At 44.0% G+C, this 15,335-nt stretch overlaps 1 protein-coding gene across 2 annotated transcripts in view; it reads right to left on the reverse strand.

The window, feature by feature from the left end:
- The window catches only part of LOC137620746 (putative oxidoreductase YteT), a 172,059-nt gene extending 165,250 nt beyond the window's left edge, over positions 1-6,809 (reverse strand). Inside the window, exon 1 of one of the 2 annotated variants that reach the window (XM_068351127.1) lies at positions 6,655-6,809. In XM_068351127.1, the coding sequence (XP_068207228.1) occupies positions 6,655-6,733 (79 nt within the window). In that variant the 5' untranslated portion in view covers positions 6,734-6,809. The remainder of the gene's footprint in view (positions 1-6,654) is intronic. The other variant, XM_068351126.1, reaches the window with a different exon arrangement.
- Between the last annotated feature and the right edge of the window lie 8,526 nt (positions 6,810-15,335).

Raw genomic sequence — 15,335 nt, forward strand, 5'->3', positions numbered from 1 at the left:
TGTTCAGTATACTTTCTTGTTCCTTCATGGCATTGTTTAAATTTTAAAGATTTGTTATTTTGTATGTGACAGTACGTTCCTTAATATATAATCTTCATTTTGCATAACGTTTTTACTTTACCTTTTGTTTTGTGGACTTGGAAGGCATTCTCTGTTACATTTTCACCGGGCGTCACAGGTCGACCCAGAAAAGGGGTTTTGACGAAGGAAAAATCTATTTCTGGGGAGATACCTGTGATGCCCGGTGAAACCCTTCCCTGGTTTTTCCCCATCCCTTTCCTTTCCAAGCCATCTCATATAGAAGGATGCGTAGATGGCGCTCGAGGCGGGCGTCGCTGAGTGGATCAGGTGAGTTTGGTTAGTGCCGCTGTGGCGGCTCCCCCTTTTGATGAAGGATTTATCTAAATGGAAGATGACCTGTGAATAGTGGTTTTCACACGCCCTATCTTTATACACGATGCCCATAGGGTGCTCGCGCGAGGGTAGTAACCTCTGCATTCCATGCTTTAACTTTCTCTGGTATATTTGGTAGTATTTATATCAGAAAAGAGATAAGAAGGACCCTTTTCACCGGGCGTCACAGGTATCTCCCCAGAAATAGATTTTTCCTTCGTCAAAATCCCTTATTAATGCTAAATAAACGACCCACCCACTCAACGGTTTGAGTTTGAAAACAAGGGCCTTATGATTAACATGGTCAAAGGCAGCACTAAAATCAAGGCCAATCATACGAACTTCCTGACCACAACAAGGTATTTCTGTACAGCATTGGAAATTGTAAGAAAGGCCTTTACGAAAACCAAATTGCAAACTAGGGAACAGATGATTACCTTCAGTAAAGCTATTAAGACGTTTTGCCAGAAGACGTTCAAAAACTTTAGATAATATGGGAGTTATAGAAACTGTCGGTAATCAGTTGGACCTGAGCTACCACAAACACATCTACATTGTGGAATAACATTACCAATTCTCCAACAAGTGCTAAAAGCTCCTCTTCTTGCTAACTTGCACAAAATAACAGATAACTTCAGAGCTAAGAAATCTGCAGTCTTTATAAAACAAAGGAAAAATACCAATTGGGTCTACACCTCCATAAGCATCAAGATCCATCAAGAGAGCTTTAATTTCACGAGATCGAAAAGCTAAACTAGTTAGTTTAGCCTCGGGACAACAGGAATGAGGAAGTTTGAGTTTCTCATTACTCTGTTTACTGTCAAACACATTAGCCAAGAGTTTTTTTTTTTTCTTTTTTTTTTTCGTTTGGACAGTGAATGACTGAGCCATCTGGTTTAAGCAAAGGAGGAACTGTTGGATCGACACCAAAGAGTGCAGATTTAAGGGTAATTTACAACCTATATTCCTTGGCTGTACCAGAAAAGGTTTCTTTAATGGTTAGATTGTATTCCTTTTCAGTTGAAGCATAAACTATCTGAGCTGAGTATAGTTATTCTAGGTCAAATCTGATCTGTTATCCTTCCAAAGATGATAGGCCTCCTGCTTCTCCAGATAAGCACGTCTACAATCATCATTGAACCACAGTTTGTCCTTCACTCGGTACCTTAGCACACGAGAAGGGATATAACTATCAATTATGTTGACTAAATTTTCATTCAAAGGGACAAAAGGATCAACACTACTATACAATTGTAACCAATTCAAGCCCAGAAGATCATGCAAAATCCCATTCCAGTCTGCTTGAGATTTCATATAAATCTTACATGAGTATAATACATCATGGACAGGCTGCTCAGTCTTCACTACTAATGAAATCAAGGCATGATCAGATATCCCGACTGGAGAGCCAACCTTACTTGTTGTAACACCAGAGGAATCAGTGTATACGAGATCCAATCAGCTACCAGAACTGTGAGTAGTTTCACTTATGATTTGCTCATAGGCTAATTCGGAGGCAAAGTCTAAAGCTCTTAAGCCATGGTAATTGGTAGGAGAAACAGAACTTAACCACTCCCTATGGTGAGCATTGAAATCACCAACAAAGACAAAAGAGGCCTTTCTATCATCTTCTTGTACCTTGGCCATAATGGTAAGAAGACAATTGAAGATAGAATCATCCATGTCTGGATTCCGGTAGATCAAACACAATCTCATGACATCCACATTCATAGCAGGACTTATGAGAAGCAGGGTACTCAGTCCTAATTTACACCGCCATTCCCATGGCCCTAAGGACGGCATCACACTTCAACATTATTGGCTTCTTAAAAACAGTTATAAAGAGCTCAGACGAGTGCCTCATATTAGAAACCAAAGTTTCTGAGCACAAAAGAATATCATACTGTATGGACGCAACTGTAAGGTCTTGAATATTTGCATGAAGACCACGAATATTGCAATACAGTAGATGACATTGACGAAATCTAGGATGTACTGGTCCTCGATTTTGCTCAATGTCTCTAGACAACATAAGAATTAATGGTAATAAAAAAAAAAAAAGACATTATGCTTAAAAAAATAGATTAATAATAAAAACAATATACACAGAAACATAAATAAAGTTATTGATCAAACCCATAGACTAGAAAAAGTCAGAAAAACTGGTCAACAAAGAGGAGCCGATACACCATGCAAGGCTAAATACCCTCCACGATAGCCACTTCAACTGAAGGGAGGACATTAAGGATGGCTTTGAGAGGAAAATGAATCAAATAAGGAGAAGACAACCTCTTGATAAACCACCAGGCATCCATGGCCCTTCTATTAAGTCTGCCCAACACACCATTTCAAAAAGACAAGAGGAAGACAAAAAGAAAAATAAGATGGAATAGTGTGCCCAAGAGTAACCTCAAGGTAGAAAACCCTAACCCATAATTCTCTACAAGTGCCAATTTGTCCCGTTGAATTTGAATAAAAAAAAAAAAATCATGAGATGAAGGAGATTCAGTTATTAAGATGAAGTGAAGACAGTTGTCCTCTGTACTTCTTTAGACAGGCCCGGGCTGGGTAGAGGTACCATCCTGGAGTTCATCATGTCAACAAAGAATACCAGTTGCTCGTCGGCCAAAGAGGAGCAACCAGGGCTGCTGTCCACCTGAACGAACAGAACTCGTCTAACACCTTCAAGAGAAGATTGAAGGGTAGTAATACGTTAATCTTCTCCCAATGATTCAAATTCATGAATAACACATCCATGCCTATCACCTTTATATCTGCATATGGTGCCACATAATTACTAAGTGTCTTGTTGAGACTTGTTGCAAACAGGTCCACTTGAAGACCTGGGACTACCTCCTGCATGAAAGGGAATGATTCATCTAGAGACCATTCTGTCTCTAGTGGACGTGTTCGAGATAGAGAGTCTGCCATCCCATTCCAGATTCCGTGAGGTGAGCTGCAGGCAGAGATCCCCTCCTCTATGCCAATGAAAAAATGGCAATCAGTACATGGTTTAATTGGGGAGATCTTGACCCTTGCCTGTCGATGTAATGAACCATTACTCTGCTGTCTAATACAAGACGGAAATGAATGTTGTTTTGTAAATATAGACTTTGCAGGGATGAGAAGACTGCCGTGGTCTCAAGAATATTGAAGTGGAATTGCCTGAAACTCTGGACCAACAACATTGCACTTTCTTGAGAGGAGCATGACCCCCCCAAACCGTCCAGTGAGGTGTCCGTAGGTAGAAACACTGTAGAGGAGGAGAGTGCAACAGAACCATGTTAAAATACTCCTGGCATGTGACCACTGACGGAGTTGCTGTCAAAGCAACCCCGGGGTCGTCTTCTGATGATCGCGGGGAGCTGTGGAAGCTCCTTTCTCCTAAACCTTGCTTGAATCTTTGAGTCTGACCCTAAGGAGAGGGTTTGTTATAGAAACATACTGAAATGAGCCCAGAACACTTGACAACGTCTGGTGGTCTTTCTCAAGTAGATGAAAGACCAAACTGACCTGGCTATTTCCTTCCTCTTGGCAGCAGGAATAGAAGGCATGAATCATTAGATTCCAACGAATCCCTAACCACGGGAAATTCGAATTCAGCCTTGACTTCTGGAAGCTTATTTGGAATCCACGATATTGGAGGAATCTTGCAACGTGATATGCTGCTTCCGTGCATTCCCTTGCTGAGGGAGCTCGAATGGCATATCTCTGAATATATAAGCCTTTCTCTCTAGCCTGGAATCAAGGTAGAGGGAGAAGCGTCGACCTATCAGAAGATGCCAATAAGCATCGGTAAGATCTATGGAGATGATGTAAACCCCCCGAGGTAGTAAGGTCCTTATCTGCGAAATAGTCAGCCTCCAGAACTTGTTACAAAGAATGAATAGAATTAGATGGGACAAGTCAAATATAGTTCGAGAAATTATCGAAACTTTTTTTGCAATGCAGAATAGACGACCTCAAAATTTCATAGATTTCGTGCAACGGATAACTCTCTTCCCGAAAGGTCCTGCACACATTGTACCAGATGTGGTGTTAATTTCTGGAAAAATCTCTTGATCTTTGGGGTTTGTCTCTTCAATTTGCAGCCTATACTGCTGGAATTCACACTTTGTGGCCAAGGACTGAACAGCCATCTTTCCTTGAACCATAAAAGCCTTCCCCCTACTGGCATATCCTCATTACTAGGTTGAGGATGTTTGCCCTTAGTTCCCCTGTTACTTCGGAGACCCCGACTCCCTGGCCTACCGACCTTCGACGGACCGACCTCTATCCCCTCTTACAGTTTTGGGGGGACGAGAGGACGAGGTCCCTTGTTCAAATCCAGAATTGAATGTTGGGGACCTTGAACTCACTGGGTGAGGAACAGTGAAAAGATCCTGCACTACCTGAAGCAGAGATGAAGGGCCTCCTAAGTTATGTTGGTGTACGGACCCATTCAGGTTAAGGGCCAACCTCAGGAATAATTCCTCTTTATTGAAATCTTCCCCATTTCTGGAAAAGAAATCTCATGTTCTGCTGCCGCTTTATCCAAGATTTCCTTACTAAATTCTGTGGAAAAAGATCTTTACACCAATACAGGCGTCAATAAGGCGCTTCGGTTCAAGACAAATGATAGCGAAAGCTAAGACCTGCTTCCTGCAGAGGCTGAAAAAAGTTAAAAAGATCCTTCATAAAAGTAGCCATGTGCATCTGGGCCAAAAGCTTACAGACAGGGGCATCAACAGATTACCAATCATCAATTCTACAAAGCATTGAAGAGACATCGAAGCTGATGGTCTCTCCCTAGCCTCCAATTTCACCTTAACTAGGTGTGCCGGAAATTAGGCAGTCTTTCATTAACTGCCAGCAGGCTATATCCTTATCTAATTTTCCCTTCAACAAAAGTAAACTGAATATCCAACCCGTGTTCAATGTCAAGGGGAAGAACGAGCGACCCAGGTTTCCCTTCTTCCAAGATCGGAAGAGACTTACACTCCTTGAAGGCCTATTCCTCAGCAAAAAAGGCTTTCAAAGCAAAGGGAAAAACCATTGTGTCGGGCGCTATAAGAGTGGCCAACCTTTCAGTAAAAGCACCTAATTGTGATAGGGCAGCCACTGTAGCGACGGCAGTTGAAAAAACGGAACGCACTGAGTCTCTCATGGAAGTCACACCAACCTTTTGGAGAAGTCCTACTTTCTCCGTTGAGGCGTTCTGCATCGCCAACTGAGGAAAAATAAAATAAATTATGTAACAAAAACTCCCCCGGGAGGAACACCTAAAATAAAAGCTGGGCCCTGCCTTCCCTGGTCAACATCGACGGGAGAAGGGGAGCGGAGAGTAACTGTAATAAAACAAGAAATACAATTATTTAAATCAGCTAAAAATATTCACTAATAGGAAGAACCACTGATCCTCCAAAGGGAAGTGTTCCCCATAGAGAGGAAGGTGAATAGATGAATTACAAAAAATTGGAATTTCACTTAAATAATTAAGAAAAACAATTGGAAGTGCAACCTAACCCGTGACCAGGAAAGGTGCTCCCCCGTTAGTATACTGTCGGAAGCCCATGAAAGGCGAGGACATCAGTTTAACGAAGAGGGTCCAAACATTGACGATTCACCTGCGGCGGCGGCTGAGTGAACGCTAGGTTATCCGCCGACGGGAAGACCGATGGACAAGGGGGGAGGGATCGGAAGAGAAGGCTCCCCGGCCTTACGCAAGTGTCTTGAGAACCTGTTGTATACGCTATCACATGCACAGCAGAAACACTGACAAGTTTAAGTTACAACATTTCTATATATATACATAAACATTAAGAATGTTTTCATACATATATATATATAATAAAAAAGTAAGTTAAAAGACAAAAATTAATGGCAGTCCAAAATAGGCTAGGAGGAAGAGCGGTCACAACCGGTCTCCATACGAGCCAAAAGTAAAGTGAGCTAAATCACCGGTGTGTGAGCGGGAGTTAGCCCTCCCTAAATTTTAATGGCTCGTCATTTCAGTTCGTAAAAAGTAATACCCCTAAATAAATTGCGTAGGTTTGTATTCCAGTTATGGAACAAACAGTGGTAATACTGTACTAATATTCTGATATTGACATGTGCCATGGAGTTGCACAACTGTACTTTATTATTTAGTAAAATTAAACTAAATAAACAATCAACATTAACTAAAAGTACAAAAAATGTACTTTGATGAGAGAGAGAGAGAGAGAGAGAGAGAGAGAGAGAGAGAGAGAGAGAGAGAGAGAGAGAGTCTATATATCTTACCTGCACCAACTACTACAGCAGTCACTTTCCTATGGTTCCTTTTTGTACAATTAGGTGCCATACAATTCATGTTATCCATGTGAATCCTTCTTTTTTGTGCTAGACTATTGACTTTATCAAAATCTGTTTGATCCTGAAAAACAGAAATATTCTTAAAAAATGCAAATGTGCCTCAAAGAGTGTAATTTGACAAATTTGGAAGTAATTTGTATTATTCCTAACATACAAACCTTTGGCTATTTGATATGGATTATCCTTTCGGTGAAGCTGAAACTAGCCATAAGACTTTTTAGCGAGGTGGAACTACCCTACCGCTAGTTAGCAGTAAGGGTTGGGAGGGGATAGCCGGCCACCCATCTCACACGCACCTGTGTATTTTTTATCGCTCTTGATTGCAGGCAGTACTAATGGGGACACGTGATGGTGGGACAATTTCATTAAATAGCTAAAGGTTTGTACGTTAGGAAAATACAAATTACAGTACTTCCAAATTTGTAATTTTTTCTGTCACTAACAGACCTAACGCAATTTAATAGAGATGACTCAGGGTTGAAGTCCTGACAAAGTGGCTGGTCTTTGACCTGAGGTTTTACCGTATGGGCTTTGCACATAACAGAGTGAAACCCTGACACCCCCGCTAAAATGGACGTACAAAGCATGGTTAGTGGCCTTAGTAATTTTGGTGATTGTGTGATGCTAGCAGTGTGAATAGTCTATAGAACACATTCTTAGAAACGCAGCCAATGACGTTACCCAATCCCACCTCACCAGGTAGTATGGTTATGCAACAAGTATATTAATCTATACTAAGTTACACAAGGAAAACGGTTATACCTGCCGACAGTGGAGGTCAGCTTTGCAGAGTACCGTAGGAGCTGTTGTCCCATAGATGGAGGAAAGACTTGGTTAACTCTGTCCTCACCACCTGCTACTTGTCCATCAAGGGGCCCAAGGTGTTATAAACCATTTTTTGGGCTCAGGCCATGTCATCCTGATGGAAGGTTCCTATAATTAGCTTCCTAGGGTATATTTGACTACAATGATATTCCCAGAGAATTTACCTTTAGGTCTCCAGAATTCTAACTCCTGGTGCAAATATCCTTAAAATTTCTCTTAAGGATATCGCATATTATCAGGGGACGTATATCTTGATACGACACACAGCAATCTTCACCTCGAATAGCGTTTTCGCTTCGAGGGGGAGAGTGGCAAAATTAGAAGGGGAGCCATTATCAAGGTACCCTTCCTCCGTACTTTGAGCATCTAGATGGCGCCATCGTCGCCGCCATGTTTCATTCCTATAAGTGTAGCGCTACTAGCTCGGTGATTTTCCTGTTCGCTCTCGTGATTACGCTTATCTCGTTAGATTTATCATGCAATCTCCAGCCTCTTCTGCCTCTGGAAAGTTGAGTATTTGATCTTTACATTGTATAAATTTTAGCTCTTGCCTCAAAATGAAATTAGGTTAAATTAAGTGAAAGAGCTGCTGCCTGAACCGGAGGCGTCATGGACGCTGTCGTTCGTAACGCATGAGTTATTTAGTTAGCCAAAACGACTTTCTCGGTATAAATAGCATGAATATCTATAGCTATTCAGTCTTTATTGCTAGGAATTAATTATATTATGCCGATTGTATTTGTAATAGTTTCGGCGATTTAGGTAACCAAACCTTGCTTACGCTAGGCCTCCTAGCCTAGGCGTTTTAGATTACTTTCATGCATGATATAATAGACATTCCTAGTGTTATTAAATTTAAATGAAGCTATTTAGGCAATTTATACATGTAAGATACATTGATTGCATATAAATTTTCCTCTTCTGAGATCGTATACGAGAGAGTTTCGGTGATTAAGTTAGTCGATTCTCACCCGCCACTAGGCTACTAGCCTAGTGGGTTTAGTATACTTTCATACATGTTCCCCGGTTACCCTCCTGTATCGGTTTATCAATTCAGGAGGAGATAGATATCTCCTAGAATTATTATATAAGCCAATACTCGTCTCCAGTGGAGTTTTAAGGGTAATCCCTCCTTCCCTCTGAGGGTAGCCTTAGGCTGCAACCCTAGTTGGTCGTGCCTCGAGTTGTCATTCAGGCATGACTAGGCTATGGTTTTCTGTCCCTTCCCTTAGCCGCAGATAGCAGGTTTTGGGTTTTGGTCAGAACCTCAGAGTACTGTATATAGTCTTGTGCTGGCAGGGTGAATAGTCATTCCCCTGTCGGACTAAGCTCCCGGCATAGGAGGCTAAACCTCCCTTGGCCGCACCTGAAGAGGTTATATGATACCGCCACCTTCTCCCTGCGGACTAGTAGACTAGTCCTGTGCTCGCAGACCCTAGGCTGAAGAATAGATATTCTTCTGCCGCCTAGGATGGCGCCAGCACTGGAACTCTGTTTCTCTCTTGTTGAGAGGAGGCGGCAAGCTTGCTGCCGGTCCCTTAACTGTATTGGCAGACCCTAGGCTGGAGAATAGATATTCTCCTGCCGCCTGGGATGGCGCCGATACTGAAACAGTTTCTTAAAGGTGTGGATGGACCGGCAATCCTGCCGGCTCCTTCCACACCCCATACAGGACCCTCCCCCCACCTTTGTCCTTTAGTGATGGCCTAGCCATCGCAACCCTTTGGCCGTCATCCTACAATCTCACCGCTTGCCGGTGGGTTGTGGGGCTGGCCGGGACTCCTTCCTGTGCTGGCTGGGCCGGCTGCCGGCAGGAGATCCCTTTATTGTAGAGTGTTCTTCAGTCCTCTCTTGGACTACCAATCACATACCAGTGGCCGGCAGAGACCGGCAATGGTTTATGTGTGGGTGGAAGCCTGAATGATACATTCTCCCCTTCCATTTGAACTCTCATTCTGGAGGAAGGTAGTAAGACTGAGCACTTACATCCTTATTTACTGTTAATACACATTCAATAAGGCACCCTTCACTCCTTGCTTTCTCTCTCTCTATCGGCTAGTGCCATTGGGTACTAACCTAGCTGGCAGTGGCCGGCCGGGTTGGTGCTGCCGGCCACTACCTCAGCCGGCAAGGTGCCGGGTGGACTAGTGCGCCGGCTACTAGTGAGCTTCCGGCAGAACTGGCTTGGCCGGCAGGTGCCGGCCGGGTTGATGCTGCCGGCCACTACCCCAGCCGGCAAGGCGCCGGGTGGACTAGTGCGCCGGCCGCCGGCGAGCTGCCAGCAGGGTTACCTTGGCCGACAGGTGCCGGCCGGGTTGGAAAAGCCCTGGCTAGTCTCATAACAATGAAGGAGAGTCTTTGTAAGCAAAACGAAGAAAGGGATGCTGCACTGAGGAAGGAGATGCACCATCTTCCAGCGCCCTGTGGGTCTCACAAGACTCAATGTGAAGGATCTTCCTTCGTGTTCCGAAGTAAACCCTTGGAGGCATGCAGAGTACATGCCAATTACAAACGGGAAGATCTTCATCTCAGAGAAGCTGGGAGCTGTCCTCATTGAGGATGTCGACTATTGGCCCAGCTTTGAGTCTTGCCCAGACTGCTTCGTCCGTCTGAAGGCAGAACCTGTGTCCAAGGAGGAGACAGAGCCGAAAGAGGTCATAGTTTTTGACCATGGGAAAGCTCAAGCTTTGATGGCAAGCAGTCTGAAAGACAGGGGCTTCACTAATTCTAAAGTGCCAGGCCTGAGTAAGAAACACCCTTCTTTTCTTGCTCCAGCTAAACTGGCCTTTCCCTTTGCAGAAAAAGGGTTTAAGGCAGTTATGAAGGCAGTAGAAGCTGGGAAACCTTGCCCTACACTTGAGGAGTATAGACCTTTATCCCTAGCTCTGCCTACGGATGACAAAGACTGGAAGGAAATACATCTTACCTTCTCAGTTGGGAAGTTGGAGGTGGATATTGCTGGATGCGAGTTCAGCGAAAACCTCCCTAAGTTGTCTGACTTTCTCTTGCGTAGGGAGCAAGAGACAAAGGAAAGGCTTGCCGCATCTCTGTCCCTCTAAATTACCTTGGAGGCAATGGCAAGTGATAATAGATCCCCAGACATGTTCATGGTCGTGGCCAAATCACATTTGGCAACGCTGGTCAAGGACCTATATGGCTTTGTTAGGGCCAGAAGAGCATGTAGGGAGTTTGTGTTTGCTTCGGCTGCGGTGAAGCACGAACCCAGGAAGCTGATATCTTCCAATATCTGGGGAAAAGACCTCTTCCCAGGTGAAGTGGTCAAGTAAGTAGTCAACAAGGCTGCCACGGAGAACAGGAATCTTCTCCAAAAGTGGGGCATGTCGGCTAAGAGGAAGTCTTCCCCGGATGAGGGTCCCCAACCAAAGAGGAAGACGAAGAGACCAAGGTTGCCCTCTCGCCCTGTCAGGCAACAACAACATCGCGCAGTTCCAATGACCGCGGTGCCCCAGATGGTGGCACAACCCCAACCCACCTACCAGATGGTACCCCAGCAGATGGTGGCCCATTCACCAGCCTTTACTCTGGCCTATGAGAAGCAGACCACTACTTTTCGCCCTAAAGGTAGAAGGTCAAATAGAAGCTCCTCTAGACGCCCCTCAAGAGGAAGAGGGGGTAAGGGAGGACGCGGTCAAGGAGGCAAGTCCTCCGGAAAACCGAACCAATGAGATGCTTCCGGTAGGAGGAAGACTCCAAAGTTTTCGTGATCGTTGGACCTTCGATCCCTGGGCCCACAGCCTAATAAAAAATGGACTAGGTTGGAGCTGGAGGACAGCTCCACCATCATTCCCTCAATTCTTCCAACACTCCAACCCCGTCCTGGAAGAATATACCCGAGAACTCTTGAGCAAACGGGTGATAAGGAGGGCAAAGTCTATTAAATTCCAAGGAAAGCTGTTTTGTGTTCCCAAGAAGGACTCAGACAAACTCAGAGTCATTCTGGACTTGTTGCCACTCAACAAGTTCATAGAAAACTACAAGTTCAGGATGTTAACCCTTCAACACATAAGGACCCTGCTGCCAAAATGGGCGTACACAGTCTCCATAGACATGGCAGATGCCTATTGGCATATTCCAATCAATTGCCCACTCTCCTCCTACCTAGGATTCAGGCTACAGAAGAAGAAATACGTCTTTAGAGCCATGCCCTTCGGACTAAACATAGCCCCAAGGATCTTTACAAAGCTTGCAGACGCAGTCATTCAACAACTACGCCTAGAAGGTGTCCAGGTGGTAGCCTACCTGGATGATTGGCTGGTGTGGACAGCATCCGAAACGGAATGCATGCAAGCATCCAAGAAAGTGATCCAGTTTCTGGAACATCTGGGATTCAAGATCAACGTCAAAAAGTCTCGACTATCTCCACCTCAGGAGTTTCATTGGCTAGGAATACATTGGAACTTAAAGTCATACTATCTCTCCATTCCACCAAAGAAGAGGAGAGAGATAGCGGAATCTGTCAAGAGACTACTGAAATCCGACAGGATATCAAGACGCCAACAGGAGAGAGTGCTGGGCTCCCTTCAGCTTGTATCAGTGACAGACCCGGTGCTAAGAGCACAGCTAAAAGATGCGTCAGGAGTCTGGAGAAGATACGCATCAAACGCTCGAAGAGATCTAAGAAGACCGATGCCGACTCGAGTACGATCACTTCTCAAGCCATGGTCGAAGGCCAAGAACCTGAAGAGGTCTGTGCCTTTACAACCACCTCTACCTTCAGTCATCATCCACACGGACGCATCAAAGGAAGGATGGGGAGGTCACTCTCACCAACGGAAAGTCCAAGGGACTTAGTCCTCTCTATTCAAGACCTTCCACATCAACAGTTTGGAAGCCATGGCAGTCTTTCTCACGCTGAAGAAATTGTCTCCTCGCCATTCAATCCACATAAGCCTGATTCTGGACAGCGAGGTGATAGTGAGATGTTTGAATCGTCAAGGTTCGAGATCACGCCAAATCAACAAGTGATGTTGGCCATCTTCCGCTTGGCAGAGAAGAGGAGATGGCACTTGTCAGCAGTCCACCTTCAAGGGTTCCGCAATGTGACGGCGGACGCTCTATCCAGGCTCTCGCCGATAGAGTCAGAATAGTCCCTAGACGCAGGATCATTCTCCTTCATCTTACGTCAAGTCCCAGGACTGCAGATCGACCTCTTTGCAACGAACGACAACAAGAAACTACCTTGTTATGTGGCCGCATACGAGGACCCGCTAGCGGGGGCAGTGGATGCCATGTCCCTTGACTGGAACGGATGGACCTGCATTTACCTGTTCCCTCCAACCAACCTCCTTTTCAAGGCCCTCAACAAGCTGAGATCCTTTCAGGGAACGACAGCTCTAGTGGCTTCCAAGTGGCCGAAGAGCAATTGGTTCCCTCTAGTATTGGAACTGAAGCTGAGGCTGGTCCCTCTGCTAGACCCAGTACTGATTCAACAAGTACAGAAGTCGACTGTCTTCGCTTCATCACAGAAAACTCAAAACATTCATCTCATGATTTTCTCTCCTTAGCAGTTAAGAAAAGGTTTGGGATCTCGAGAGACAGTATAGACTTCTTAGAAGAATATAAGTCTAAATCTACCAGAAGACAATATGAGTCGTCGTGGAAGAAGTGGGTTGCTTTCGTCCAAGGCAAGAAGACCAAAAGAGATCTCAACAGATTTCTGTATATCCTTCTTTATTCACCTTCATGGACAAGGTTTAGCAGCCAACACGATAACAACATGTAAATCAGCCTTGATTAGACCTCTGTTTTACACCTTCCAAGTAGACTTATCCAATGAAATCTTTAACAAGATCCCTAAGGCTTGTGCTAGACTTAGGCCTGCTGCACCTTTGAAGCCCATTTCATGGTCCTTGGATAAGGTCCTACAGTTTGCCTGAACAGTGAACAATTAGGATTGCTCTCTGAAAGACTTAACCCGGAAAGTTATATTCTTGTTTGCTCTAGCCTCGGGGGCCAGAGTTAGTGAAATAGTGGCCCTTTCTAGAGACGAGGACCATATTCAGTTCACAGAAGCGGGAGAGCTGAATCTCTTTCCTGACCCAACGTTTCTCGCCAAGAATGAGCTACCTACCAAAAGGTGGGGTCCCTGGAGAATCTGCCCTCTGAAGGAAGATGTCTCGCTGTGTCCAGTGGAGTGTCTAAAGGTCTATCTTCGTAGAACTTCAGACTTCAAGGGAGGACAGCTCTTTAAAGGAGAAACCTCAGGGTCAAACTTATCCCTAAAACAACTAAGGGCGAAGATCACCTATTTCATTCGCAGAGCAGATCCTGACAGTACAGCCGCAGATCATGATCCCAGAAAAATTGCTTCGTCACTGAATTTTTTCCAATACATGGACTTTAAGCGTCTTCGCTCGTATACTGGATGGAAATCATCCAGAGTATTTCTTAAGCACTAAGCGAAGCAAGTGCAAGAGTTGAAAAGGTATGTGGTGGCGGCAGGTTGTGTGCTAAAACATATCGCTTAGCGCTGCGAGGAACAGTGAATTGAGTGGGACTGTTGAGAATCGGGTGAAAGTGTTGACACCTAGTGTGCAACATGAAAAGATATGTGTTACCAAGGTGGCACTATGGACTGTTCCAGTTATCAAAGGTGAAGAAACATAGAGATAACACTTGTGCCGTGTGTTCTTACACAGTGTGAAATGACAGTCATTCATAGAAATGCATATAAGAAGATTATTAAATTTTCAGTTTGTGGCAATAATTGTTCCTTTTCAGGTGAAAATAATAATTTCTGGTCTTTTCTGTTTTAGATATGTTTCTTTTGCATTCTTTAGCATTATATTAACGGTATTTTATGTATGTTGAACTACTATTTATTTATTACCAATAAATTATTGATTGGTATTTGCATCTTATTTTGCCCCAAATTTGAATTAATAAAGATATGCGAGAGTATTATTCAACCTTAATAATCTGCATATGGACATGTGAACAAAATGGATAACTTTGCTCTAACATGAGTACAACCTTCTGTGCCTATGTATACTTTGTTCCTACATGGGTACAAAATTGTCTGATTTTGCATACAGCAAATCCTGTATGCTCTGGAAGCTATGTTGGCTCATATAAACTTTTGGTTTGTATTAGAGTACAAACTTTGACTGGCTTGGCATACAGTGAGACCTGTATGCTCTTGTTGCTATGTTTGTTCATATGGTATATGCAAACCTCGAGACTTTTTCCAAAGTCTAGTATGACTCTTCCCTGCAGGGGACAGGAAGCAGTAACATGGTTCATGATTAGAAGTAATGACGTATAACGGTAACGCCATATGTCTCTATGGTCTAAATGACCAAGGAAATATTGTCCTGAGGTTAAGGTACATTCGGAAAATCCACAGATACAGTACTTTCTAAATAATGCTCTGGTAACCTTCCATTAGGACAACATGGCCTGAGCCCAAAAAATGGATTTTGAGCGAAGCGAAAAATCTAATTTTGGGTGAGATAGCCATGTCGTCCTGATGGACCCACCCTCCTTTTCTATAGAAAAGGCCTTGGCAGGATCCCTCCCGAAAATACTATATCTGTAACACCATGCTCAATGCTACAAGGAATGAGCGCCATCTTGGATACAGCGCCATCTGGATACTCGTAATAGTACGGGAAGAAGGGTAACCTTGATAACGGCTCCCCTTCTGTTTTTGCCAATTTCCCCCTCAAAGCGAAAACGCTGTTCGGGGTGAAGATTGCTATGTGTCGTATCAAGATATACGTCCCCTGATATTAGGCGATATCCTTAAGAGAAATTTTAAGGAT

Source organism: Palaemon carinicauda, chromosome 27 (genome assembly GCF_036898095.1).
Source record: "Palaemon carinicauda isolate YSFRI2023 chromosome 27, ASM3689809v2, whole genome shotgun sequence".
Taxonomy (NCBI): domain Eukaryota; kingdom Metazoa; phylum Arthropoda; class Malacostraca; order Decapoda; family Palaemonidae; genus Palaemon; species Palaemon carinicauda.